The 25,436-nt window shown below is 58.7% G+C and overlaps 2 protein-coding genes across 5 annotated transcripts in view; one reads left to right on the forward strand and one right to left on the reverse strand.

The window, feature by feature from the left end:
- Nucleotides 1-2,322: 2,322 nt before the first annotated feature.
- On the reverse strand, nucleotides 2,323-16,971 carry RIMS3 (regulating synaptic membrane exocytosis 3). Of its 2 annotated transcripts, none has more exons than XM_052811330.1 (7): nucleotides 16,941-16,971; nucleotides 7,183-7,452; nucleotides 5,570-5,711; nucleotides 5,329-5,441; nucleotides 3,525-3,626; nucleotides 3,264-3,403; nucleotides 2,323-3,039 (listed from the first exon to the last, which is right to left on the reverse strand). In XM_052811330.1, exons 2-7 carry the CDS (start codon nucleotides 7,400-7,402, stop codon nucleotides 2,827-2,829), a joined length of 930 nt encoding a protein of 309 aa, XP_052667290.1. In that variant the 5' UTR covers nucleotides 7,403-7,452; nucleotides 16,941-16,971; the 3' UTR covers nucleotides 2,323-2,826. The 2 variants fall into 2 exon arrangements, with proteins under 2 accessions (XP_052667290.1, XP_052667291.1); XM_052811331.1 differs by lacking the exon at nucleotides 16,941-16,971 and adding an exon at nucleotides 10,356-10,575.
- Nucleotides 16,972-22,983: 6,012 nt separating this feature from the next.
- Nucleotides 22,984-25,436, forward strand: part of NFYC (nuclear transcription factor Y subunit gamma) — a 37,693-nt gene continuing 35,240 nt past the window's right edge. For 2 of the 3 annotated variants that reach the window (XM_052811323.1, XM_052811324.1), the window contains exon 1: nucleotides 22,988-23,157. The gene's annotated coding sequence lies outside the window, so the exon portion shown is untranslated. Of the gene's footprint in view, nucleotides 23,158-25,436 lie in introns of all 3 variants that reach the window. The other variant, XM_052811325.1, reaches the window with a different exon arrangement.

Below are 25,436 nucleotides of genomic sequence, written 5' to 3' on the forward strand. Positions count from 1 at the left end.
TTGGGTTTTCCCTGTTCCCTGGAGTACCCAGGTGTGCCTTCCAGATGATAGTTCTTTTCTCTGGATTTTTCCACATGCCAGCAAGGGCAGGTTTTTCAACTGGTGCAGAACCAGTGAGCCTTTTGCTAGACCTCAGGCATCTGCTGCTGTGGGTGCGTGTCTGGCTGTCCCGGTGTTCCTGCTGCTCTTCATCCGCTTCTGTTCTCTGTCTCGAGAAAAGCATTATGTTGCTTGCGGAGAGGGGGAGCAGTAAAGCTCTGCAACTCGCTGGAGAAATTTACAGCCAGTGAGCTCTGCGCTGGAAGGGGTAAGGGGGTGGGATGCTGTCTCCACACCAGTAAGCAGAAAATACCTGCAGAGCTCCCTGCTCTGCCCACACTGCTATTCCATTTCCCCCTGGACATGGTTATTGTCCCATCACAGGCAGATTTTTCATTTTTCCATTAAAATAGAGTTGGTAAAGCAAAAGCAAATAATGTTAGCTTGAAGGAGCAGAAAGCTTTTCTTCTTAAGATGCCTTCCCTCACGTATATTCAAAAATCCAGCATGCCAGGGCAGAGAAAGTTTAGCCTCATCCAGGCGTTGTTGACCTCATATAACTGCTTCGTGCTCTGGAAGGAACATCATGTTCAAACCATTGTTTATTCCTGTTTCAGTAGTCAGGGCACCGAGTTTGCTTCCTCAATCCGCTTGAAACTGTTAGTGCATCCCATGGCCCTATGCATCACCATTCAGCACGAGCTCAGAAATCACTGCGTATTGCTCAAGCAAGCACTTACCGCTCTAGCAGATGAGGATTTAATCCTTTACAAGGTGGGCATTGGGGTCCTGAAGCAGACCCCTCTCCACCCCTGGTCAGCAGCATCCAGCCTATTCTCTTCTTGGAGGTCTATAGTGATTTTGATTTGGTACAGATCCCAAGTCCATGACAGCAGCTGAAATTCCTTGACACGATGTCGCTAAAATCATGGTGGTGTCGGGTAAACCAGGCGCTGAACAGTGGAGTATTGCTGACCCCCAGTTTGGGGTTTGTGGAGGGGACAGCTTCATTGCAACAGTCTTTTCCTTCAGGTTTGGTTTTGTTCCGTTGTGGCAACAGGTTCGAGCTGGTTCATCGTTTCTGGCATCACCAGGAGAACCACAGGTTGGTTTTGTTGTGCTCTGTGCATTGTGAAATTCTCTGCTTTGCCAATAAATAATTGTAAAAAATCCCAACTGTGCTGTGGGTTGATTTGTGTTAAAGACTGAAGGTCAGAGTCATCTGGTTGGCAAAAATTCCCCATTAACCTTTTGTCCTCTTCCAGTCTCAAGACTGCTCATCTTTTGGTGTGTTGGTTTTTTCTCTCTCTTTTGGAAACTGATCCTTCAGGACAGTCATTGTGTTAAGTATATTTTATGAAGAAACCAGAGTTTCTAGTGGTGTCTCCCCTGAGTATTTTCAGCAAATTTCATTAGGCACCTTCAAAAAAAGCTTCCGTAATTCTCGGTTTTGCTACAAGAACTGGTCCCTTGGGGGGAACCAAAATGCTGCTTTAAAAACAAACAAACAAAACATACAAACAAAAAACCCAAAACACTCATCCTGATAATAAATTCAAAGCATCTAGTCCTTTGTTCGTAACCTCTCAGTCACCCTAATTCCAGATCAGCAGAAGATGCTGTTGAGATGTTCCCCTGTAGCGTACCAACAAGTCGAGAGTTAGAGAAAGGTGCGTCCTGCCGTGGGGTCTGGCAAACCCTCTGCTCCTACCTGAAATTCAAGTATCCAGGAGAGCATCCCAGACCCGAGGAGAGCATCCCAGACCTCAAGCTGGCCCTCGCGGGAGGAAGGGGCTGGGAGGCAGACGATCGACCAACATCACGGTACTCCTGCTCCGTCAAGTCACCTTCTCCTGACTCGAATTTTCACGTGAGGCATCACAGAGTTTATATTTTGGGTCTTGCTTTGGCTGTACAAGACCACGGTCGGTGGTGAAACACGAGGACAAGACCAGCGTATGCTTCGGTGAGGTGAGTGCACCATTTTCTGTTCTTTCTTGCTTTGGCAATGTCACTGGTCACAGGCTACATGCTACCAAAAAAAAAAATTAAAAAAAAAAAGAAAAATGGCCACCAGAAGTGCTTGCTCAGTGTCGCAGGATTTGTGTCAGAAAACGAACAAACGGGAAGTGACTGGCAGATGTTTCCGGTCAATCCGGAGTCTCTTAGATATTGCAGAGAGTGAGTGTGTTGTTAGCACGTGGCAAGCTACATAATAGAAGATGCTACATTCCTTGGAAAAAAAAAAAAAAAAATAGTGCTGAGTTGGATTTTTTTTCTGAGTTTTTCTTTGAAAAGCTACCTTTTCCTCAGAGGCAAGGAAATGAAATCGAAGGAAAAAAAAAAACCTCGTCAACATGCTGCTTGCAGCGGTGCTGAATGAATCAGACCGAGATGCTCTCGCTGGGTGGTCAGGAGAGAAACACGTCGCTTCGATTCCTTTCCGACGGGGTGCCGGGACGAGGTGCGGTAACAGTCTCGGGATCGGTCGGCAGTCGCAGCCCTCGGTCTGCCTCACGGTGGGGGGGGGAGGTTTTTTTTTTCACTTCTCCTTCCCCCTGCCTCAAAACACACAGCCCTCGCTCCCTCTCCAACGTCCCCCTCTGCGCACCGGGATGCGTGCTCGGGGAGGAGCGTGTCGAGAGCAGGTTTGTTTCAGGAAGGAGATTTAAAAAAAAAAAAAAAGAAAAAAAAAAATAGGACAGGATATTTACAGCTATCCACTAACAGTTTTGGTAGGTCAGGACGTCTCCTTTCGCCTCCCAGCCTCTCCCACCAACCTGCCGCCTACGGGCAGGAGGGGCTGGTGGAACTCTCCAGGGAGGACTGGGAGAGACGGCGCGTCAGAGGTCCGATGCTGGAGTCGGCCAGCGAGGAGGTGGGGAAGAGTTTGTACCAGCCCGCGACCGCGCTGGAGAGATCGAGCTCCTCCAAGATGATCTGGGCCATCCCCATGAAGCACTTGTGGTCCATGCGCCCGTAATCTCCCCAGACGATCACCTGCGGGGCAGAGGAGGTGTCAGGGGAGCTGCCCCGCTCGCCAGCTGGGAGTTTTGGGGAAAACTCGGCAAACTCGGCGTGCCCGGCCAGAAAGGACCTGCCGCGACTGGGGTAGGGAGGCTGTGGTCTGAAGGACAGCGGTGAGGATGCTGGTTTCTATGCCCTGTCCTTGCTCCCCTAATGCCTCCCTGTCCCCAAGTATCTTGGGGGGGGGAGTACATCACCTGCAGGACTTTGCCCTGGGGGCTCTCCTCGAAGAGCAGAGGCTGCTGGTACGACGGGTCACAGGTTTTCTTCACCACCTTGGTCTTCTTCTTGGCGAGGCAGACGCCGTTCTCCAACAGGTAAACTTTCACGTAGGTGGCTGCGTTGGAAAACGGGCGAGAAACAGTGATTTGGAGCAGGCTCCTGTGATGGTCCCGGCACCGTGCCCTTCTCCATCACCTCCCCTCCGTCCCCGACCCGCTCCCTCCCCAGCCACCTACCAGGGATGGACTTGGAGCCCATCTTCGGGATAAGTCCCCTCGCCTGGATCACCTCCACCTCCAGCTGCCCGTTCCGGTCAGCCATGCCAACGTGGACATCGCCTAGGGCGGAGGGACGAGACGTGCTCAGCACCCTCCCCGATGGCCATCTCCCACCGGGGATGGCCGCAGCCCTGCGTCCTCACCAGCTCTCCCTTTTGGTGCTGCCAAAAAGCAGGTGGGAGAAGTCGTCTCCGGGGCTGGCAGCCCCTTCACCCCCCCCCCCCACTGCCTGCTCCCCCATCCTCAGCACCCAGCGCTCAAGCACACCGAGCATCCTGCCACCGGGTGTGTGATTTATTGTGAATTTGGAGGAAGGACAAAGCCGAGCTGATGTGAAGATGCTTGGATTTGAGTAGCGAAGAGAGAACCGGGCGAGAGCCCCCTCCTCCCCACCCTCCCTGCCAGCTCCATCCCACGGCAGCCTTGCAGGGTGATTTTTTTCCCTTGTGATGGGAAAAGGGGCTGGGATTAACCACAAGACCTCGGCAAGGGCAGAAGAGGCTGGGGCAGGAGGGGTCGGTGGCTGAGCACCCCAGCAGCCGCCAGCCCCCAACTCCCCAGGGCACTTCACCAGGGTCCTTCCCCGCTCCCTGCGGAGCAGCATCTGCGGGAAAAAACGCGGCCGGGCACCTCTTGAGCTTGGCGCGAAGTTGTTCTCCCACTTACGCTGTCCTGCTCGTACGTACGTATGTCCCTTGGCCGGTGGGTCCCCGTCGCTCGCTGCCTTGTGGCCCCGGGGAGGGAGTGGGGACGGGGAAGGGGCGAGCTGACGTCCCAGCGGGGTTTAATAGGAGCGAGATGAACCTGGATGTTCTCAAAACACACTTGGCATTTCAACAGCAACTCGGGGCCAGCGCCAGGGGCTGCGCGAGGAACCGGCCGGCAGCAGAGGAACGAGCCGATGCCGCGGTGGGGGAACGGCAGGAGCCGTAGGGATTCGGCATGCCGCGGGCACTGCGGGACCTCATCCCAAGGGAAGCCAATGTTGTCCCTTCCCCGGGAAGGTGGGCAAACCCAGCGGGGTCCAAGCACCCCCTTTCCCTTCCCTTCCCTCCCACTGGGGTTTATGGGGGGGGCCAGCAGGACCAGTGATGGCCTGTGCTGGGGGGACTGGGGGTCAGGATGGGGGTTCCTGTGGCCACCCCCCGGGGCAGCTCTCCCCATTCCCAGCAGCTCCGGCCCCTCAGCAGGACACGGGGCAGACGCCTTGGTGTGCCCTGGGAGCAGCCGGGGACACGCTGCTGCTGGCTGGAAATTCAGACTTAGGGTGTGACTTTCTGTAGCCATTTTGGATTTAAAAAGGAAAAATGGAACAAAACGTGGTTTTGTTGGGTCCCCTCTGCAGCGGGATGCTCGGAGGAGAAGCTGATGCACAGCAGAGGGGCAGAAGAGGCCTCAGGAAAAAGCAGAGCTGCTGCTTTCCCCGGCACGTATCCTGCCCCGAGCCCTCCACGGGACATTCCCACCCCTCGCGGAGCCGACGACGGGAGCAGCAGGGGAAGGCCAGAGCATTTGCAAGCCATGCACCGACCCGGCACGTGCTTGGCAGCAAGGGATGCTGCCGGAATCGAGCCCGACCCCCGAAACCAGAGCACGCGGCCGCTTCCCCCCCTCCGCCACCACTGCAGCCCCTTGCCTCTTGCCGGAGCATCCTTTTGCCCTGCCCAGCCCCGCACCGGGCGAGACACAGCCCTTGCTTTGCGGGGCTGGAGACGGTACCCCCATCCCCGGGCAGGGACCCCCACCCTCGGCCGGCACTCACCCATCGGCGGGGTGGCCAGCGTCTGCCGCCCCACCAGCTGGCCTGGCCCCAGCCCGTCGAGAAAATCGCTGAACTGGCTCTCGGCGCCCAGCCGGGTCGTGGGGAAGATGAACCTGCCAAGGAGACCAAAGGGCTTTTGCGGAGCGTGGGGCTGCCGGGTCTCAAGCGAGGGGTTTTTTCCCCCCTGAGAGCACAGGGAGGGGTGCCCAGCCCCAGCTCCCGTGCCCCCGCGGTGCCTTACGTGCCGTCGGAGCTGTTGCTGTTGGTGCTGCCGTCGGTGGACTCCCGGCTGCCTTGCCGGGTGACCCTGGTCCTCATCTCCACCGCGATGCCGGTCTCCGTGCTTCTCCGGATGTTGCTGCGCAGCTTTTTGGGACCACCCTCTGGAAGCCGAGACAGGGGGTGAGCCCGGGAAGCGCTCGCTGCCCCCGGACCCTCCTGCGGGACGGGCGTCAAACCAGATGGAAGAACCGCGTGCCGTGCACGGCCAGAGCCTCCCCACGCGCTGCTCCCTGCCTTCCTTCGGTATGTTATTCATTGTGATTTATGCAACCTTTCCCTGGGGATGAAATCCTGCAGGACCCCGCACGGGCACATGTCCCGGTGCCATGCACACCGTGCTGGAGAGCCGTGGACTGCCTGTGCCCCCCCCGCCATGTCCCAGCCCCGTCTCCCCGCAGACCTTGCTCAGCACCAACGCCATCGTGCCTTTGCACGGCCGAGAGCCCCACCTGCACCTCGGCTATCTCCCCCGCGTGCTGAGACCTGCCACGCTCAGCTCACACGTGCTGACACCATCCCAGCCCACCTCCCGGTCTCCAAAATCCCCACCGCCCCATCGACACGGGCCGATGTCCCTGTGCCACGGGGGACGGGCACCCCCAGCGCCGCAAGCGGGCACGGCCCCGACGCTGACTGATGTTCTCTGTTTCTCCACGCAGTTACACCGTCCCCACCGCCACGTGTCCCAGGCGGTGGCAGATGGCAGGAGGAGGAGTGTGGCACGAGCATCCACCCCTGGCATCGCCAGCAGGCCTGGCACTGCCGGCAGCCCTGGCATCGCCGGCAGCCCTGCTCCTGCCACGTTAGCACGTGTGTGTCGGCACCACGCCACGGCTGCTCCTGGGCGAGTCAGGTTTGCCCTGCTAATTCGGGGCTGCCCCTGTGGAAGCCTTTGCCTGATCCTGGCAGCCCCCCTGGAGCGGGCGCTGCTCCCCCGGGCACTGGCAGCCAGGAGGGTCCCGGTTCTGCCATCCCCAGGTGCGGTTCTGCCTGGCTCCGGCACTTTTTGCTTGGCTTTTGGGGATAATTATACCCCTTCAGAAACACCTTGGATGTGCGGGGCTGGAGGACTCCAAATTAACTCCTCTCTTTATAGAACATCTCCCGAATCACAAAATGCCAACAAGAACCGGAATAAAAAAGCAATAACTGGAGAAAAAGCCTGCACTAAAAATGAGCTTTTTGCTTCCACCGCCCTTTAAAAAGCTATTTTAAGCATTTAAATATTTCCCAGAGCCAGACCGTTTGACAAGTCCTTTCTTTGAGTTCCCTCCCTGCCCGCAGCCGGGACTGGCCATTACTGGTGGGGGGACGCTGAGCCCAGACCCCCCCACGCAGGCCGAGCTCCGGCAACATCCCCATCTCAGGTTTGCAAATGATTTTGGCACCTGGAGAAGTACCGGTGTGCCGGGGGGGGGATTTATAACGGGCTTTTTTAGGTGTCTTCATCAGACACAGGCAGCTAGAGCATTGCTTTGGGCAGCCAGGAGCATGCACCTCTCCTAAAAGCAAAGGGACGAGCTGGGGGGGGGGGTCTGGCAGCGCTGTTGGGGGGGGGCCGCGGTAGCTCACCGGTCTGGTTGAGCTGCAGCGTGCTCTTGCTCCACTGGGACAGCCCCACGATGGCCACCATCTTGGCACCCAGGCTGGAGCGCCTCTTCTTGCTGGCGGTGACGGTGACGGAGTCGGCGCTGCCCCGCGCGCTCTTCTCGATGTTGTACATCTCGCCGCTGATGCTGGAGCTGCGGACGACATTCCTGGCCGCCGAGGAGCTGGCATCCCCGTTGAACATGGTCAGCCGCTCGAGCGCTCGCCGGCCCCGCTTCTGCTGGGTGGGATCAGCTGCGGGGTGGGGGGGGAAGCCGGAGGATGTGTCAAGGCCAGCAACGCTGGGCGCTGGCACTGGCCACGTCACTGCTGTCACACCCGGAGCAGCCCCGTGGGGATGGACGGTCCCCCAAAGCACCACGAAATTCAGGTGGGACAACCCATCGGGACCATTTTTCCCCACCCGTCGGGGCAGGGTGCGGCGAGGGAAGGGGTGCAGGACCCCCCTCCCCATGCAGCCGGGTCATGGGGTGGACCCACCAGCCCTGCCCCAGCACCCCGTGGGACCCAGGCAGCCCCTGCCGTCCCGGAGCGACCCACCGGTGGGCAGAGGGCTCGGTGTGTCACCAACCCGCCTGGCTTGGGAGCAGGAGGGGACCCTGATGCTTGGGGACAGCCCCGTCCACCCCCGCTGCAGGTCTCCAAAATTGCAACCAGCAAAGTTCCTCCCACGCGTCGTCTTCTCCGAACCGCGGCTGCAGCATCCCTACGTGCTGCTCCGGGCTATGCCTCTGCTCCACCCCGAGATGGCTGCCTGCCACGGGGGCTGGATCCAGCCCCCTGCCCAGCAAACCACGCCGGGCTGCTGCTGGGGTCCACGGTGAAGCCCTGGCAGCAGACGGTGCCTGGAGGGGCCCCGCAGAATCCGCCGAGGGTGCCGGGCTGTTTGCTGGCGGCAGAGGCTGCGACGAGGCTGCCAAACCTCCCGCGCGGTTCCTGCCTTCCCTTCCCCATGAATATTTAAACTCCAGTGGGATGGGAGCATCCATCTTCCAAGGAAAGGTGAATTATTAACTCCAGGCCAAGTGAAGCCACTTTATGATAATGGATGGAGGCAGCGCCTGGAAAAATATTTCTCTTTCAAGAGAGAGAGACGGCCGCAAGCACAGAGAATAAGTTATGGCTGGGAATGGGGGAGTGGGGCAAGGCGGGGGGCTTCTGCTGGCTCTTGCCATCAGGGGAAGGAGCTTCGCAGGGGCACGGTCGGGCTGAGACCTGACGGGAGCCGCAGGCTCAGCTCCAGCGCCGCTGAACTCGCAGATTTATCAATTACAGAAGGGATGCAAACAGGGGCAAGTGGGCAATTAGTCATTGATATCATTAATGAGCTCCCAGAGAGCAGCAGCCGTTCCACGTTTCCCTTCTGGCTGGTGTTTTCCTCCCCTGCTCTGCCCAGGCTCCCTCAGGCGAGCGCAGTGACCCACTGCTTTCACCCTCCGCTCCTCACACCCAGCGGTGCTTGTTGCTGAGCGGGACCCCGGCACGGCTGCTTGCGTTTGGCAAGATTTGGGATGTGCCAGGACCATAGCACGTGCTTCCCCTCCTGTACGCGTGTGGGATTTTCTGCCCTCGCTGCTGAACAGACGCTTGCACGAGGGCTCAAGCCCCTCGGATGAAGCCGTCGGCACCAGCTCCGCAGCCTGGAGCCACCCCGGAGTGGCCGTGTGCCGATGGGAAGCCGAGATGGGCGAGAGCAGCCAGCAGCGCTTGCCCTACGCTCAGCATCTGCTCGAGGAGGGGTCGGGGCTGAGCCGGGACCTTTGGGATGAACATCTTCCGATGCCACCCGCCGCTCTCCAGGAGCCCTCCGGGCTCCAAACCTGCTGCGGCCGCTCGCGAGGGCTGGGGTTTCTCTTAGGAAGCGCCTGCCGCGAGAAATGGATCCCAAGCACTTCCCCAGTGCACCCTCTGTCGCACGCCGCTTCCCTTCCTCGTGCCTCAGTTTCCCCACCTGCAAACCTGATGTCAGACTGTGCCTAAACAAGTGCGCGTCCCTTTCCATGAGGGCACGGTGCCCAGCTCAGGCCTCTCCATGTGGCGTTACGGGTGAGAAAAGCTGTGGCACAACCAAGCCCTGTTATTTGTATGGTCAGGAAAACACAAAAGGCTCCTGCTGCTGTTCTCCCCGCTCGGCGCTTCAGCTGCCAGCAGAGCACCGGGCTCTGGTGGAAGCAAATTAGATCAGGAGAGCACAGCGCTAATGGTATCATTTCCAATGCAACACACACAAGGATAATCCACCGCAAAGGAAGCGGAGCACACGCTCCTCAGCCCAAAGGAAGGATTTTCTTTACTCTGCCCTTAATTTTACCCCTTATCTCTTTTCACAATCTGCTTCTGGCCTCTGCGGAGAGCGGGTGCCGGACAGGGAGATCGGGGAGGTGCCCAGCGCTCGCTGCTGAGACAAGCTGAGCCGGAGACCGTGCCCGAGCACTGGAGCCCGCGGCTCCCACCGCCGAGCCGGCCTCAGCACCGCGACAGCATCCTCGCCTGGCACAGGCAGCCCTGATGCTGCCTCTGCCCCCAGCTCCCGTTCCCCAGCAGCGGGTGGGGGATTCAGGGAATGGCACCAGGTTTTCCTTCACACCCCCCCTTGTATTTTATTTATTCTCTATGTTGCAAAACACCAGGATTCGCAGAGCAAACGACAGCGACGCTCCAGCACGATCGCATGCAAGCCCCTTCCTTCCCTGCCACAGAAACACATCCCCGAGCCGCCGGGGTGGGGGGCAGCACCCGCAGCCCCCACCAGCGCTTACCGCCGCCACGCACCCTCCTTGCGGGAAACGACGACCACCACCACGAGCACCAAGAAGTTCTCCAGCCAGCCAGTCCCGGTTCCCCCCGTGGGCTGGGATAGCTGCAAGATGCCCGGAGCCACCGGGCACCGACTGAGCAACCGGGAGAGGTGTCATGGCTGTAGCATCCCCCCGGCTGCTCCGCTGCTTGGCGGACACGCAGCCGGCGCCCGACGCCGATGCACAACGCGCAGACAAGCACCACCGGCTGGAAAACGGGTTCCCTGTTGCATTTTGATCGCCGCTGCGGCGCAGGAACCCCGGCGAGGCTGCCTGGGCCGAGCCCTGCCCTCCCCACACTGGCACCCCAAAGGAAAAAAGGAGACGGAGGCATCTTACCGCCCTGCGCAGGTGGAGGAGGACTGGGCAGCTCTCCCCGCCGAGGAGGCTCAGCCCCCCAGCCCCATCCCCGGCTGCTGGAGACGGAGGGTGACGGGTCTGGTTAATCTTTAAAGGGTTCTGGAGAGCGGGGCTGTGCTGGAGCTGCTTCAGCATCTCCTTCAGCATCTCCATGGTTACATCGCTGACCCAGTTCTCCTCCCAGCCCCAAGCAGGGGCAGAGCGGTCCAGCGGGGTGGGATGCGCCTCGGTGGGGTGGGGGGGCACCCCTGTGCCAGGCTTTGGGTGCCCTACGACCCCGCTGGGTCCCCCCAGCTGGGTGTCACGGACTTGCTGGGGGATGACAGAGCTGGGAAAAGTGGGGAGCAAGGTAGCACGGAGGGGGGGGGGGTTGCAGGTGACCCCAGGGAGCAGACGGGGCTGTACAGCCCCACTGCTGGTGCATCCCAGTGACCGGACGGTGTCAGGGGCTGCACGTGGTGAGGAACAACCCCGGGGCTGCAAGGGTGCCCTGGCCCCAAATATCCCACTGAAATAGAAACGAGGGGCAAAATATTGATGGGGAAAATTGGGTGCTTTGGCAAAAGCTCTGGGGAAGGAGGGAAGAGCCCAGCGGGTGCCCCCACACAGGTGGGGAAGGGCACCTGATGGTAGGTGGGGAGGAGGAGGAGGAGGAGGGAAGTGATAAATGAGCATGGTGGGGCTGGCTGGGATGCTGCCTTGCCAGGGAAGGAGGCAGAGGGATTTTGGGGGCCGTCTGCTCCCTCAGAGTGGGTGTCCCCAGGGAGAGAGGGAGTTGGAAAGCTCCGGCAGTGGGGCAGCAGGTCCTCTTACCTCTGGGCTGCCCTTGCAGCCCCCGGCCCCCCCAAGCCGGGGCTGCCTCCAGCCTGGAGAGAGAGAAGACTGAAATACTGCTGACTTCTGGAGCAGGTAGGCCCTAAAATCAGCACTTTTGGGGATAGAAAAGCTTGCTAGAGCTGCCGCTACGAGGCCCTGCCAGTCCTGAGCATGGCACAACGCACTGGGGCGAGCCACACCAGCACAGCTCACAAGCACATGCTCCTCCTTGCATTAGGAAGTAAGGCAAGGGCTTGTTTCCCCTAAAAGTACTTAATTCTAATTAATTACTTCAGGTTTGATAGGCAGTTGCTCATATAAATTTAATTGCCCAGCAAGAGGTGTAATTCAGTGCAGACAAGCTGAGAACTTGCAAGTAACTGCAGCTACTGGATTTAAGCATCTCATTGCTCAGGCAGGTCACAAAAGTTATGTTCTGGCTGAAACTTGCTGCAGGCACAGCATTAATCCTCCTGCACAACCTCCACAGGAAACAGAAACCTTGAAATTAAAGGATGGATCCAAATGCACTCCATTTGTAGGAAAAGTGGAGCTTAGAAGGGAGAAGTTGGGATGGGGCCAAGCCGGGGGGCTGTGCTCCGGGATCCTGCGGGAGCAGGTCCTGCCCGAGGGTGCTCCAGCCCATGCCAGCCCCTGCCCGTGCACCTGGAAAAAGGCCTGACTGTTGTGCGAGCGAGGTTTAGCAAGCCTGCGCCTGGGAGGATGAAGAGGAGGAGGTCCATGGGGCAAACCCCAGGGCATGCTCCTGCCGGGTTGCTCCAGTCCAGATGATTCTCCAAAAGGCAGCTGCCTGCACTTGGCTGGGAGCAGGAGGACAAAACACCGGAGCTGCTCTGCGGGAGGGATGGCAGAGCAGCACCAGGACCTGCTTGTGTCGGTGTGCTCTGCCGAGAAGGCGGCCGTGCAGCCTGGTCTGTCTGCAGCAACCGGAGGCTTTCCATCAGGATGGGAAGTGCTGGTGGTCGTAGTGTGGGTGAAGAGCTCGGTCCCCTGCACAGACCTGCTGATGGGATGGTGGTAACAGCGGCCAATGCTGTGGCCTGGGGATGTCCCCAAGGGCCGAGAGATGGCTTCATGGAGACCAGCTCTTCCAGTGACCCAAGCAATGCATCGCATCTCTTCTGGGATAAGCAGTGGGATGGTATTCCTCAAGCCTGGGAGCAGGTCGGGTCTGAACAGCCTTTCTGCTCTGAGCGGTCTCCTCTGCGCTGCCGTGCCTTTCCTGTGCATGGGGACGGATGGGGAGCACCGCTGGGACCCAGAGCAAGAGATAATTGGAGCTGCAGCCCTGTGTGTGGGTCTCCAGTGCAGCAATGACACAGAAGAACCGACTGTCCCATGCTGGAGCGTGCATATTCCTCAGTCCCGGCTGTGTCCACACCTCGGCCGTGGTAATTTACTTGCCATCCCCATTCACAAAGCACGTATCCATCTCCACATCTCCAGCCAGCCTGGTGCCGCAGCTCCAGCAGAAGTGATGCTCCTGGCAGACTGGATCCGTCCGGGAGCACCAGGACAGGGAACTGAGTATCTCCAGGAGGGACAGGCAGGAACACAGCATCTTCCTGCACCCACCTCATGGCTGTCTTTCAATGGGTGGGGGTACAGGTGTGGGAGCTGGGGGCACCCATGTCTGCACCTGCCTGGTGGCCTGATCTTGGGCTAAGCCCCCTCTTGAGATGCCAGGAGCCCAGGGCTGGTGCCCTGACCACACCGTCCCTTTCCCCCACGTCCCTGCATGACGTCTGCTGCTCGGTTAAATCAGATCTGTGCTGAATCCTGTTGTTTCCCAGGCAACATAAAAGAATCAGAGGAGCAAAAGCCACCCGGCGGGGCTGCGGCTGGGGGATGGCCAGTTCCCGCCGAGCCCAGCCTGTTGGGTTAGCTACCCAGCGAACGAGGGCTCATGGCACTGCGGCAAGCACCGGGGGATCCCCGACGGTCCGGTCTCATCCCGCAGAAATGCTGCCTGGACCAAGCTCCTGCAGGGCAGAGTTCAGTGCCTCTGCGCTGACTGCACCCTGGTGCTGGTTTTGGCCATGATGGGCAACTTGGGAGGGAGCAGGACCTCGCTGGAGACGTGCACGACCAGGCCCACGGATGGTGCCAGCAGCCGCCTTGGGTAGCGTGATGCCACAGCCACGCGGCCCCGAAAACTGGGCCACTTCCATGGGGAGGCAGCGGGGACGTAAGAAACCAGCCCAGAGCCTTTGGTGGCCTGTGAGATGGGTCTGGGATGGGATCATCTGTGCTCAGACCCCAAACCTTCGCCTGGTGCTTGGGCACTGAGGGCTCGCACCACCGCGACAGGGCTGGGGCTGGTACCAGTCTCCACCGGCACGGAGGGGCTGTGGAAAGGAGCTTTTCCCGTTACCCAGCAGCCGCTGCCTTCCCGGCTGCACGGCTCCGAGCTCTGCAATGCAGCTCACACCACTCGTCTGCTGTGTGTGAATCCCATCAATATTTCATGGAGCTGCTTCCTCCAGGGGAAGGACTGCTATCAGCTCTGGCTTTCTGCTGCTCCTACCAGCGCTCCTCTTCTTGCAGAGAACATCTGATTTCCTTCCACTGGCAGCCAGCACCCAACAGCCCCCCCTTTCGCTCCCCTTTCTGTATTAGCAAATATCGCTTTGCCTTTCAGGGACTCTGTATCCCACATGGGCCGAGGGCTCTGAAGTCCGCTTGGGTTCAAACCCAAGTACTGACCATATTCTGCCCCTGGTCACTTAAGCTAGTCTGCAGCAGAGGTGCCCAACGCCACAGCCCTGTGTTGGGCTCCCCAGGACCAAGCCGCTGGCCCCACAGCTCCAGGATGGGTGACCAAACCCACCCACACACCCCATGGTCCCCCCAGCTCTGTGTCCAGCGGCAGGACGGTGAACGTGGCCCTGTGACAGCTTGGTGCCAGCAGTCCAGACCCTGTCTGACCGGGTCCGATCCACCCTGCCCAGCTGCATCCAGCCCGCAGGTCTGAGCTTCCTCCAGAGCCCAGCGGGAGGGAGGGGGTAAGGCAGGCTGTTTGCAGAAAAAGTTGCTTTTTAAATGCTAAGACTGCACTATTATAGCAAAGCTTCTTCAGGGATCAGCAGAAAACTTGCTTGCCATAGGAAGACTTCTGGGAGCCGGAGTGATGCCAAGAGACGGTGGGAGCCTGGCACTGCCTGCGTCAAACACTCATCGCTTCGCCACGGTCTGCGCCCAACCTGGCGAGAGAAGCCTGGGCAGCTCTCCTGGGCCAGCACCCGCATCTCCAGCAGAGCAGGAGGACGGGCCGATGGGGCACCGGAGCGGCTGCTCCCAGCGAGGTGCTGCTCACCAGAGCTCAGGTGTGCCTTGGCTGGGGAGAGGGGCGATGCATGAGCGTGCCCGAAGCGAAGGCCAAATGCTCTCGCATCGCTCCACCACCCAACAACTAAAATAGCTGCAATTCACTATTTGCAGGCTAGAGACCTCCAGCTCCGGGAGTCTCTTTGTCTGTGGGAAGGATGAGGAGCCCGTGGAGGCTTCCCACCGTGATCCCTCCGTGGTCTGACACAGCATCCCGGGGCAGGCGGGGAGCCCCTGAACCCAGCAGGCAGCAAGCATGACGTGTCAGCAGGGCTGTCAACCCTGCGCTAAATCACTTTAAAATAATTACTAAATGAGCCTGTTTCCCTGCTATTTGAGATGCTGTGACAAAACATTTTAAGTGCATTGAAATGGATGCAAGGAGATGGTACCACACGGCTTGGGTTTTAATAAGCAGGAAAATTAGGCATTTTCATAACCTTAAACTGCATCTTGCATCAATGTGACGCTTCCCGTCGGGCCGTGCCGCAGCAAGAGCAGGCGTGAGCCCACGGGGGGCCCGATCCTCAGGGGCTGACTCGGCTGAGCTCAAGGGGCAGCAGAAGCTGCAGGAGGACGGACCTGGGGTGTGCAGGGGAAGCTGGGTTTGCCCCCTGACTTGGGGTGCAAGGGGCCAAGCAAGGGGCAGACCAAGATGCTGTGATCTCATCCTCTGTCCATGTCCCACAAAGGCTATTGCGACCAGTGCTGCAAGGACGGGGCTGAAATGGGGACGAAGCGAGAGCCTGGGAGTGCCGTGCAGCAGAGAAGAGCGCTGGGACGTGGGAGGCGGCAGGAGTTTGCCCTCGGAAAGGGATGTCGGAGAAGGTACATCGCTCTTCGGCAGAGATGCGTAAGCACAGCAGAAGGCCTGGCTTTCAAGAGGTGTTGATGTAGAAAGAAACGGGCACGCATCTAATCTGGGCCTGGAGGTGAGAGGTGCGGGAGCAGCCACTCCGCTGCTCGGCGAAGGGGCCGTGCGATGCAGCTGGCTGTGCCAGGGCTGGTTTGGGCAGGTGGCCCCTTGTCCTGCACCGGAGGGACAACCCAGGGCTGCTGTACCTGGCAGTAAAGCCCATCCCCACGCCGCTGGCCCGAGGGGATCTGCAGGCTCCTGCTCTCAGCACACTAATGAAATAAACAGCGCAGCCCCACGGGATGCCAAGTGATGCAATTCAGCCCAGGGCTAATTGTTTTGCTCTGCCTCAAAAGACCCCTCGCTATGCTTCCCGGACCCCCGGGAGCGGGCACTGGCCATCGCACAGCCCGGCATGGCCACCATCTCCCGCGGGGACAATTCTGCAGCTCAGCGGGAGCACCCAGGCGGTGGCCCTGGCTCTGGGGACCATTTCGAGGTGCGGAGCAGCCATCGCTCCGCAGCAGCTCAGCAGACGCAGTGGCTGGCCAGGCCCATGCCCGTTCGGGTGCTCCCCTGCTCCGAGGGGTAAGCGATGCCCACGCTGCCCTCGGGCTTCTCCCCACTTACTGTAACCCCAGTTTTAGTAAGCAGGGAGCAGCACAGGGGCCTCTTCCCATTCTGGGGCATCATTTCACTCTTCCTCACTAGTTCTTTAACGGACTTCCCTACAGAACTGGCCACAGCACCTGCCCGAAACACCACAGAGAGCAGAACGGGCTCTCTGGATCGAGCAGAGTCAAACTGATGTACAAAGCACAGGCTGGAGACGCCGGGGAGAGGTGAGCACCGGTGTTACGTGGGCTGCTCGGTGCGAGGATAAGGCCCCGAAGCAAGCCCTCCCCAGGCAGGACACCCCGCTTTCGCCAGTCCCTATGCCCGTTTTCCCGATGGGGACCAGTGTGCATGGGACAGGGTTGACGTCAACGGGCTTTCAGCGGGGATGATGGATGGCACGGGAAAAGCGCTCCCGTTCCCGACCCGCTGGCTGGGAAATGCTGCCCGCCGCCCGGAGCCGAGAAGGGCTCCGGTAAACCGACCCCGGCAGCGCCCAGCCGGGGAGCCCTTGGGGACGGGGGGGGGGAGCCCGGTCGCAGCCCCCGTGCTTTCGGAGCAGCGATGTTTTCGGGGTGTTCACGTCTCGGCTCGGAGCCTGGGGTACGTTTTAGGGATGCCAGGCGCAACTCGTCGGCAGCCGTGGGGTGCGGGGGGAGCGCCGGGCTTGTCCCACCGGGGGTCGGGACCTCTCCTTTCTCACCCCCGGGGGCTGCCGGAGAGCCCATCCCGCTCCTCCCCGGTACCGCATCCGCGACGGGCATCCCCCAAAACCACTGCCCGCCCCCCCCCACCCGCCTGCCGGGGATGCTCCGAGGCAGGTGCGGCCCCGTTCCCCGCCGGTGGCCACGGGGACCGAGGCGGTCGCCGTCCCGGGTGCCCGGGAGCGCTCAACCCCACCCCGCCTCGCCGCCGCCGCGGGCACTCACCGCCGCTGCCGCCGCCGCCGCCGCCGCCCGTTCCCGCTCCTCCCCTCGGCCCCGGCGGGCTGCTGGGAGCGGCGGGCGGGGGAGCCCCGGGCCCGGCCCCGGCCCCGACGGCCCGGGCTGCCGCCGAGAGGGGCCGGCGTCCCCCCCCCCCCCCGAGGGTCCGAGCCCCCGAAAGCTGGCGGCTGCGTCCCGCTCCCAGCAGCTGCCCGCCGAGAGCTGCCAGCTGGACCCCAAAAGCCACCGGCCAGACCCTACACCCATCAGACGGATGCTAAGGGCTGCTGGTTGCACCCTACGCCTGCCAGGCGGACCCCAAGAGCCTCCGGCTGGACCCTACACCCACCAACCGGACCCCAAGAGCCTCCGGCTGGACCCTACAGCCATCAGCTGGACCCCAAGAGCCTCCGGCTGGACCCTACAGCCATCAGCTGGACCCCAAGAGTCATCAGCCAGATGCTACAAGAGCCCAAGAACCACCGGCCGGACCCTACATCCATCAACCAGAGACCCCTAGAGCTGCCAGCAGGACCCTGCACCTGTCAGCCAGACCCCAAGAGCCACCAGCCAGACCCTACACCCATCAGCTGAACTCCAAGAGCTGCCAACCTGACCCTTCTCCTACCAGCTGGACCCCAACAGCTACTGGCCAGACCACACTACTATCACCCAGACCCCAGAATTCACCAGCCGGACCCCAGGAGTCAGCGGCCAGACCCCACACCCATCAGCCAGACCCCAAGGGATGCCCACAGGACCGCGGGAGCCTCCAGCCAGACCTGAAGTGCTGCCAGCCGGTCCCTGCTCAGCCTGGGCGGCTGCAGTACCTGCTCCTTCAGGAACTCCTAGACCTCTTGGCTCTCATCCCTTTCGGCTGCCACCGGAGTGCGAGCGTGGAGGGACGGGGACCATTGAGGCACTTCTTGTGCCCTGATTCCTCTCAAAGGAGAAAGTTTGAACAGAGAGGCAGCCCTGGTTCCTGTGCTGCCCTTGGACTCACCTTGGCTCCCTGAATACAAACACTAATTTCTCTCCAAGCAGCGTCTCTTTTTACTCATGGTAAATTCCTCCAGTGCTTTCCCTGCGTTGCCTCTGCAGGCTGCACACCATGGCTGACATGGAGCCACGTGCCAGGAGGAAACCCTCCTTCACCGACTTTAACTCTGTCCCTCCCTAAAATAATGCCAGGCTTGGATTTCCCGGTGGGTGGGCTCCCCATCCTCCCCATGTCGGAGGTCCCGGGGCTGCCACCAGCATCCCAGGCTGCAGGAAACCACCCAGCCCTCGTGGGAAAAGCCTTTGCCAGGTTCCCCGTATCGGGGTCAGGGCCTGGGGGGTGATTTGGGACCGTGGCCCCCAGGGTGGGTTGGTGAGTATGGTGTTCAATGGGCATCCATCAGTACAGGGAGGATGGGGGGAAAATTCCCCCTGCAGCAGCTGCTGGAAGGGAAGGGGACAGCGGCGAGAGCTGGGATGCGGTAGGTCCCAGCATTGTGCACGGGAAAGCTGGTTAAGGAGCAGGAATAGCTGAAAGAACTAAATATGGAAACTTGGATAAAACATCGCTGAAATAGGGAGATGGTTTCCTAACAGAATTCAAAGCATATAAACAAACTCAGGGAGGGAGAGAGGTTGTCTGGAGGGGGCCTTTATGAGTAATATTTAGAAAAACTAGCTGAAAATATCTCGGTAGGGAAGGCTATCTCATCAAAGCAAACTTCCAGCTTTGTGGGGAAAGTGTCAGTCCTGGGAACATATTGTTTTGGGGGAAGAGATAGTGAAAACACGTGCCTTGACAGTGAAAAGCCTCTCCTTTAACGTTTTTTTTCCAACTGCCACATTTCGATCATAAAACATGAAGTTTCATGGCAATAATAAAATAATAATGACAAAGTTTTCAGTTCGACTGGTAGGAAACTTTCTGACTGACTTTGGTTTTCTGCTTCCCTTGGCAGGTTGCTCCGGGATCCCTCGGTGACCTCCCGCCGGGAGGGACTCGGTGGCTCGTTCCCACGTGCTCGAGACGGGGTGTGCAGCACCAACAGCCCCTGCAGCTGATCCCCCGGGAAGCGCTTACCCGGAGCAGGATGGACAAAAGCCCCGGACTTGGTCTTGCGCTGGGATCCCATCAGGGCTCTCCCATCTCTAATGTCTCTTAATTCGTTAAGGAGCTCAGCTCTCCAGTTTGTCGGCTCCTCACCACCTTCTCCTTTACATTTTGGTTTTGTGCCGGTGAAAAGGGGATGGTTTAATGCGATTACTCTGGTAAAGCCCACATAAGAGGATTCGTGGGACTTGGCTTTACGGTACTGCAGGGGCTATTGGCAGCATGTGGCACGAGGATGAGCGTGCTGGCCATGGGTTAACAGAAAGCACGGAAGAGTCTTTGCAAGCTCTGCCATCTTAGGCACCATGGTGTCCCTGCAAGGGTGACCCCGGGATTCTGCAGACCCCGTGGGTGCCACGTGCTGCCTTTACCCTGCAGGCACCTGCCTGCAGCGTGGCTGCTGCTCATCTTGGCGAGAGGGGGATGTAACGGACAACACAAAACACAAAAGAAGGGGGCAGAAATGCCGGGGGACTGGGGCTGCCCTGGGGGCTCTGGGGCTGGGCATTTGGGGAGGGAGAGGGCTGCACCTCATGAAGGCTTATGGGGAGAGGATGGTTTATGCTGGGACTAGGTAAATCCAACATGTTTTGCAGAGGCTTCTCCAGAATAATGCTGCCCCACGCAGGTGCTAGTCCCCGTCCAGAGATCCAGGCTGGGGGGTGGGCTCCGGGTGGGCAGAGGGGCTTGTCCCCTTGGCCACCACTGGAGCCCTTGGCCACGGGGATGAGCACGTTGCTGCCGGTGCTCAGGGAGATTGTTGGTGCTGCGTCAGCTCTGCAGCTTGCTCTCTCGTTCCTGTGCTGTGTCCCACTTCTCGCAGGAGAAGGAGCTACGCCAAGATGCTGTAAAATCTCTTTTTGCTGTTCTGCAGGGAGCAATCGGGTCACGTGTGCCCACCAGTATCCTACTGGGAAAGCCAGCGTGGTTGACCTGTGCTGGGCACCAGCCAGGCAAGAGGCACTAGCACACCATCTGCTTCTCCTCAGGATGGTGCAGGCACTGGGAAACCCACTGTCCTGCAGCGGGACCGAGCAAGCTGAACCGAATCCCAGCTCTGAGCTGGGAGCCGCATCCTCTCCCCACTGCTGGCAAGATGAAAGTGCTTACCTGGGAATGGGGTCGCCCAGTTAGAGCTGGGCTGAGCGTCTTGGCTCAGAGTGGCTCATCTGCAGCTCTTGAGTTAAGGTTTCTAGATTTCATAACTCTGGGGGGTTTTAATAACTTCTGTCGTCTCTGCCCTGGGGATGGAGGGCTGGGAGAACTAGGGAGAGTGTGATGGCTGGTTGGGAGCTCCTTTCTGGACCAGAGAAGGTAAAAGCGCCTTGCTGTTCTGGGAGCTGAGTTCAAACCTTGAGCTACCCGAGTACAAAAGCTGCTGGTGACCCACAGCACTGCGGCTGACACCAGATTGTCCCTCAGGTCTTTTGGTCTCCCAAAGAGTCCTTTGGTGACACCCAAACCATCGTCTCTCCTGTGTCTTTCTGCGGTTTTCTTTCAATGCAGAAGACAAGGTTTCCACAGGGCCTTCAAAAATGTGTGTACGTGTACAGGCATATAAATATATACTCTTAACTTAAATATACTTAATTATCATATAGTTGGTCCCCAACTGGGAGATGGACCAGGTGGGTTGTGGCACTTGCAAGCTGGCTTAGGAGCCTGGTTTGCAGCCCAGCATCAGGTGTGAACCGAGATGTGGCACAATGGGGCAGCCTGCAGGACTAATGGGCCCCAAAATCTGGCCCTAAATAGCCTCTTTTTTTCCCCAAATCTACAAGGCATCACATTCATGTCCATACATAATTTATACCCAGGTTTTTCTTTTCTACACTTTTCTTTGCTCGGGGATAACTGACCCAAAGCAACAGCTTATTTGGGATGAGTCCAGAGGACTGCTGTAACAGGAGTCCTGGGGGGCGGGAGGGGGCTGAGCCGAGGAGAAGGGCCAGGCATGTCACCTCTGTTCTAAGAGACTATTTTGCTAAGTGTCAAACAAATTCAGCCCTTCCAAAACCTGGCATGCAGTCAGTGCAGCACAGCTCCTCGGGGTCCCATTGCCGGCGCAGGAGGGAATCAGCTGAGCAGGTAGCAGATGTTGGTTAAGTGCGAACTCAACAAACCAAGAACAAATTTGTGCAAGCACTGATAAAGCAGAGAGTGGAAAAGCGCTTTTCTTTCTTTCTTTCTTTCTTTCTTTCTTTTCTTGTTTTTCTTGGCTCCTCCACATTTCGGGCAGGCTGACACAGAGACCTCTGTGTTTGCAGATAGCTGTGATCCTTCTTGGGGAAGCCGAGCAGCTCCAGACAATGCATCCATTGCTGCCGAGAGAGCAGGTGGGGAGGAAACGGAGCATCACGGGCGCAGTGCAACGGCACACAAAAGGATTCAGCAGGAGGAGGAGCAGGGTATTGTGCACAAACCCCTCGAGTGGGGCCTGGTCCCTGGCAGGAAAAACAGCTGGTTGGTTTGACAGCTGTGCCTGGCAGCAAAGTCAGCAGCAGTGCCGGCTAATTGATTTATAAATGAGTCATTTTGAAGAGGGGCCATATAGCATTGCATATCATCACCCTCAAACGTTACAACAAAAGGAGGCTAGCTTAGGAACTGTGAGAATTATAAAAAAAAGCAAACCAACTGTAGTGTGACTTTTATTTCTCTTGGCTGCCTTGCAAGTGCCCTGAGATCATGAAGTTGCAAGACTTTCAATAAAACTGCAGGAATTCGCTGCAAGATAGCTCCCACTTCACTGCCAACACAGAGCCTTCAGGGCAGCCGAGCTCTGAAACCGCAGTGCACACAGAAATTTGTCCCATTTCCTACATTTGGGCAAAAGTCACGCAACAGAAACCACAGATCTGACTCTGTCTGCAGGACACAGGAGGGATTTTCTCCTCTCTTGTGCAGGGTGCAGAGCCCACGCAGCAAACCGCTGTACCAGAAACTTCACCAGCAGACATCACCAATTTTCAAAACTCCATGAAAAGGGTGAGGGAAAGTGCAGCAGCCACACAGGACCTGACTTTCCTTTCCCACCTCAAATGACATTTAAAGCACAGAGAGGCAAATCCTCTTGCTAGCTGTAAATTGGATGCAAACGATTTGGGCACCAGAAAGACAATAAGGAGGCAAAGATGGAGTCACTTTTCAGGATGCACTTTTTCATGGGAAAAATACTGAAGCAGCATGAGTCACGCTTCATTGTAACATGTCCCCGAGCCAGAAAAGCAGTTCCTGGGAAACGCGATAGCTGGCTGTACTGGAGCACAGACTTTTGCTTGAATTGGCTCCAGCTCGGGTAGGATAGTAGCAGAAAGTTATCCTGTGATGATAGATCAGAGGCCTGTGTGAAGACTGTTGGACAGCTCACTGAGGTTTAATTTGGACAGCTCTCAGGGCCTTGACAGGCAGGGCTGGAAACCTCCCTGGATGAGCCAACGGGCTCACGGAGGAGCAACTCCTCCACCGTGGCTGTGCTGCAGGATGCAAAGCTCTACCTGTCAGCCCCAGCAGCAGGGTCCTGGGGGGACCCTCGGCCTATGATCCCTGTGCTGCCAGGACCTCGGAGACAATGAGCAACAGCTTCCTTCAACGCCTCAGGTGAGAGACGGGGAGTGAGACACCGGGCTCCCTGCCCGGCGGACTGCCCCACGCCTGCCCACCTCGGCCTAAGGCCTCGGCCCTGCTGGACACCAGGCCCGCACAGGCCTAGGCCGGGAACGACCTGGCCCAGTCCCTGCTGCACCCAGAAGCTCGGCTCCCTCTCGAAGCACAGCCGGCACCCGCGGTCCCTCACACCGAGGCCTGGGCCCCCGCTCCGGCCTGTCCGAGACCGCTCGCCCGGTAGATTCCCCCCCCTCCACCGCCTCTCCTCAGCCGAGGTCTCGCGAGATCAGCTCCGGGTCATGCGCCTGCGCAGTGCCGCGGCCCAGGAGGGAAAGGGGCGGAGCCGCCGCCCCGCCGCCTCACGGAGCTGCCGCCATCTTGTTTCTCGGCCGCTGGGCGCTCGCTCTTGCGCTGGCCGCCCCCCCTCCCCCTCCTTCCCGCTTTCCGCCAGCCGGGCCGGAGGCAGCGCGGGCGCCGGAGGCGGAGGTCGCGGCGTCGGCCGCCCCGGTGAGTGCGAGGGGAACGGGCGGGAGCGCGGCGGGGGGGAGTCGGCGGCCCGTGAGGGGGCGCGGGGCGGGGGCGGCCCGAGGGGTGCTCTCTCTCGCTTCCCCCCTCCCCCCTCCAAAACGGCTCCGCTCCGATTGGCAGAGACGCACCGCGCCCGCTGATTGGCCCGCGCCGGGGGAGGCGGGCGAGGGAGGCTGCGCGCTGATTGGATACCGAGGAGCGGACCGGGGAGAGGACAGGAAACCGAACCGTTTTCCCCGCGCGGACCGGAGTTGGGGGGGGGGGGCGGCCGGGCCCGGCCCGGGGGGGGGGACGACCGAGGCCCGTGTGGTCCCGGGGCTGGCGGAGCGCCTGGGACCGGCGGGCAGAGCTCGGGGCAGGTGCTGCCTGACGGCCGGTGAGCAGGGCAGGGCGCGGAGGCCTTCCCGGCGCTGCCGGTGCCATCCCGGGAAGCCAGCGGGCTTTGGCAGCGGCAGGCCCGATCTGCCGGGCCCCGACAGGGGATTTGCTACGGGAGAGTTCGGTTTCACCTACCGGAGATGCTATATTTTACCGATCTTGGGGGGGGGGGTTTCGACCTAAGCTTTAAGGGGCTTCTCCAGAGCCTGCCCCAGCACTTGGTGGGAAGAGGGGCAGGACCCAAGCCGAAGCGGTTGGGATGAGTTGTGGGTCTCTGGTCAATACCTGATGGATTGTTTAATCTCCACTCAAAACCCAAGGGCTCTGAAAGCTGTGAAAATATCTGCACGTAAATGTGGTCTCCCCAGATTCTGCTTTTTCTTGAGCTGAGAAAATGAAAGAGATGCCCCCCCAGTAACTGGTGAAGCACTATATATTAACAGCAGTATGAGTATGGCATGGATGAAAGCACAATTCTTTTTGGCTGGGCTGGATTTCATTCAGGTCAGTTCATTCTCCGGCCGCATCGTTAGCTGTGCAGGTGTTCGGGGGGTCAGGGCTGAGTGGTGGGCACAGGACAAGCGGGGTGGCAGGACAGCTCTTTGGTGGCAGGGCTGGCTTACGCTTCGTGTTGGCTGAGCTGTGGCCCAGGGCTGGCTCCAGAACCCAGAGCTCTGGCAAACTTCAGATTGCTCACAGAAGAAGAAACGATAGCGCTGGCTACTTCTTCTGGAATGTGACTTTGTATCGCCTTTTGAGACACCTGTTCAGTAAAGTATTCTCCACGTACTTACGAATAAATACTTCTTGTCTGTCTCAATAGCTGTATGAGTACGTGCAATTAAAAGGAAAGTCTTAACTGGCTTCACTTGTGATGCAGAGCAAACAGTTGCAAGCCTGCGGTTAACTTTTCCTCTAGTCCTACATCCAGAAAATAGACCTCCTGGGTCATCAGACATCGTTGGCTGCTGTTGCCCTTGGCAACATCATGTGTCAGGCTTACCCATGCCCTTCTTAAATTAGGTTATGTTTTTGGACTAGGCTGGATCTGTGTTTGCCTTCAGTTGAGCCGTGCTCTGGTATCAGCCTAAACTTACCTGGGCCCAGCTTACAGTCCCTTAGGCATTGGTCATTGTGGTCACAGCCTGACGTAATCTCACATCTGCCATCGCACGCTCCGTCATAACCACATTCGGTTTTGCGTCACTGTTACAAGGGCTCGTTTGACATGCTGGCTCATGCAGGGGCTTGTGGCCTTTGGGCCGCTGTGACCATGCCGAGTGGAGGATTCGGACATGTTTTGGGGTGAACACAGAGTTCTTGGTCAAAGCAAAACATGGTGCCTTGAGTCGGACCTTTGAAACCCCTGCGCAGCACAGAGAGCTGTTCACTCTGAGCGAGGAGTGAGAACCGGGTGTAATCCCGCCGGTTTTCAGGTCGCTGCAGGTTGGCTGGGTGACCTTGAGCCAGTCATTTATCCTGCATGGGCAACCTGTTCCGTCTCGTTATTTTGTACTTTATAAAGATAAGTCGTGTTTGTCAGCGTATGTTCTCATGCCATACATGAATAACATGGAGTGCCGCTTTCTTAGAAGTGCCGCAACCTGCAAAATGCAGCGACAGATGACAGTCACTAGGTTAAGAGCATTCTTTTCTCCTTATGTCTTCCCAGTAGCCTTGTAGTTAAATCTTTCAAGTGGAATTTTGGCAATTCCTGAGTGTTAGCTCAACTGCCCTGAGTGATTTCAGAGCAAGAACAGTTGCAGTGATTGAAATAAACCCTTTACTGCAGGGCTTACCACAATTAATTTGATTTTTTTTTTTCACTGTCACGAAGAATTATTAGAGCAGTAGCTGTTCCCGTGGCTGTGCTGGGTCAT

This window comes from Harpia harpyja, chromosome 16 (assembly GCF_026419915.1).
Source record: "Harpia harpyja isolate bHarHar1 chromosome 16, bHarHar1 primary haplotype, whole genome shotgun sequence".
In the NCBI taxonomy this organism is placed as follows: domain Eukaryota; kingdom Metazoa; phylum Chordata; class Aves; order Accipitriformes; family Accipitridae; genus Harpia; species Harpia harpyja.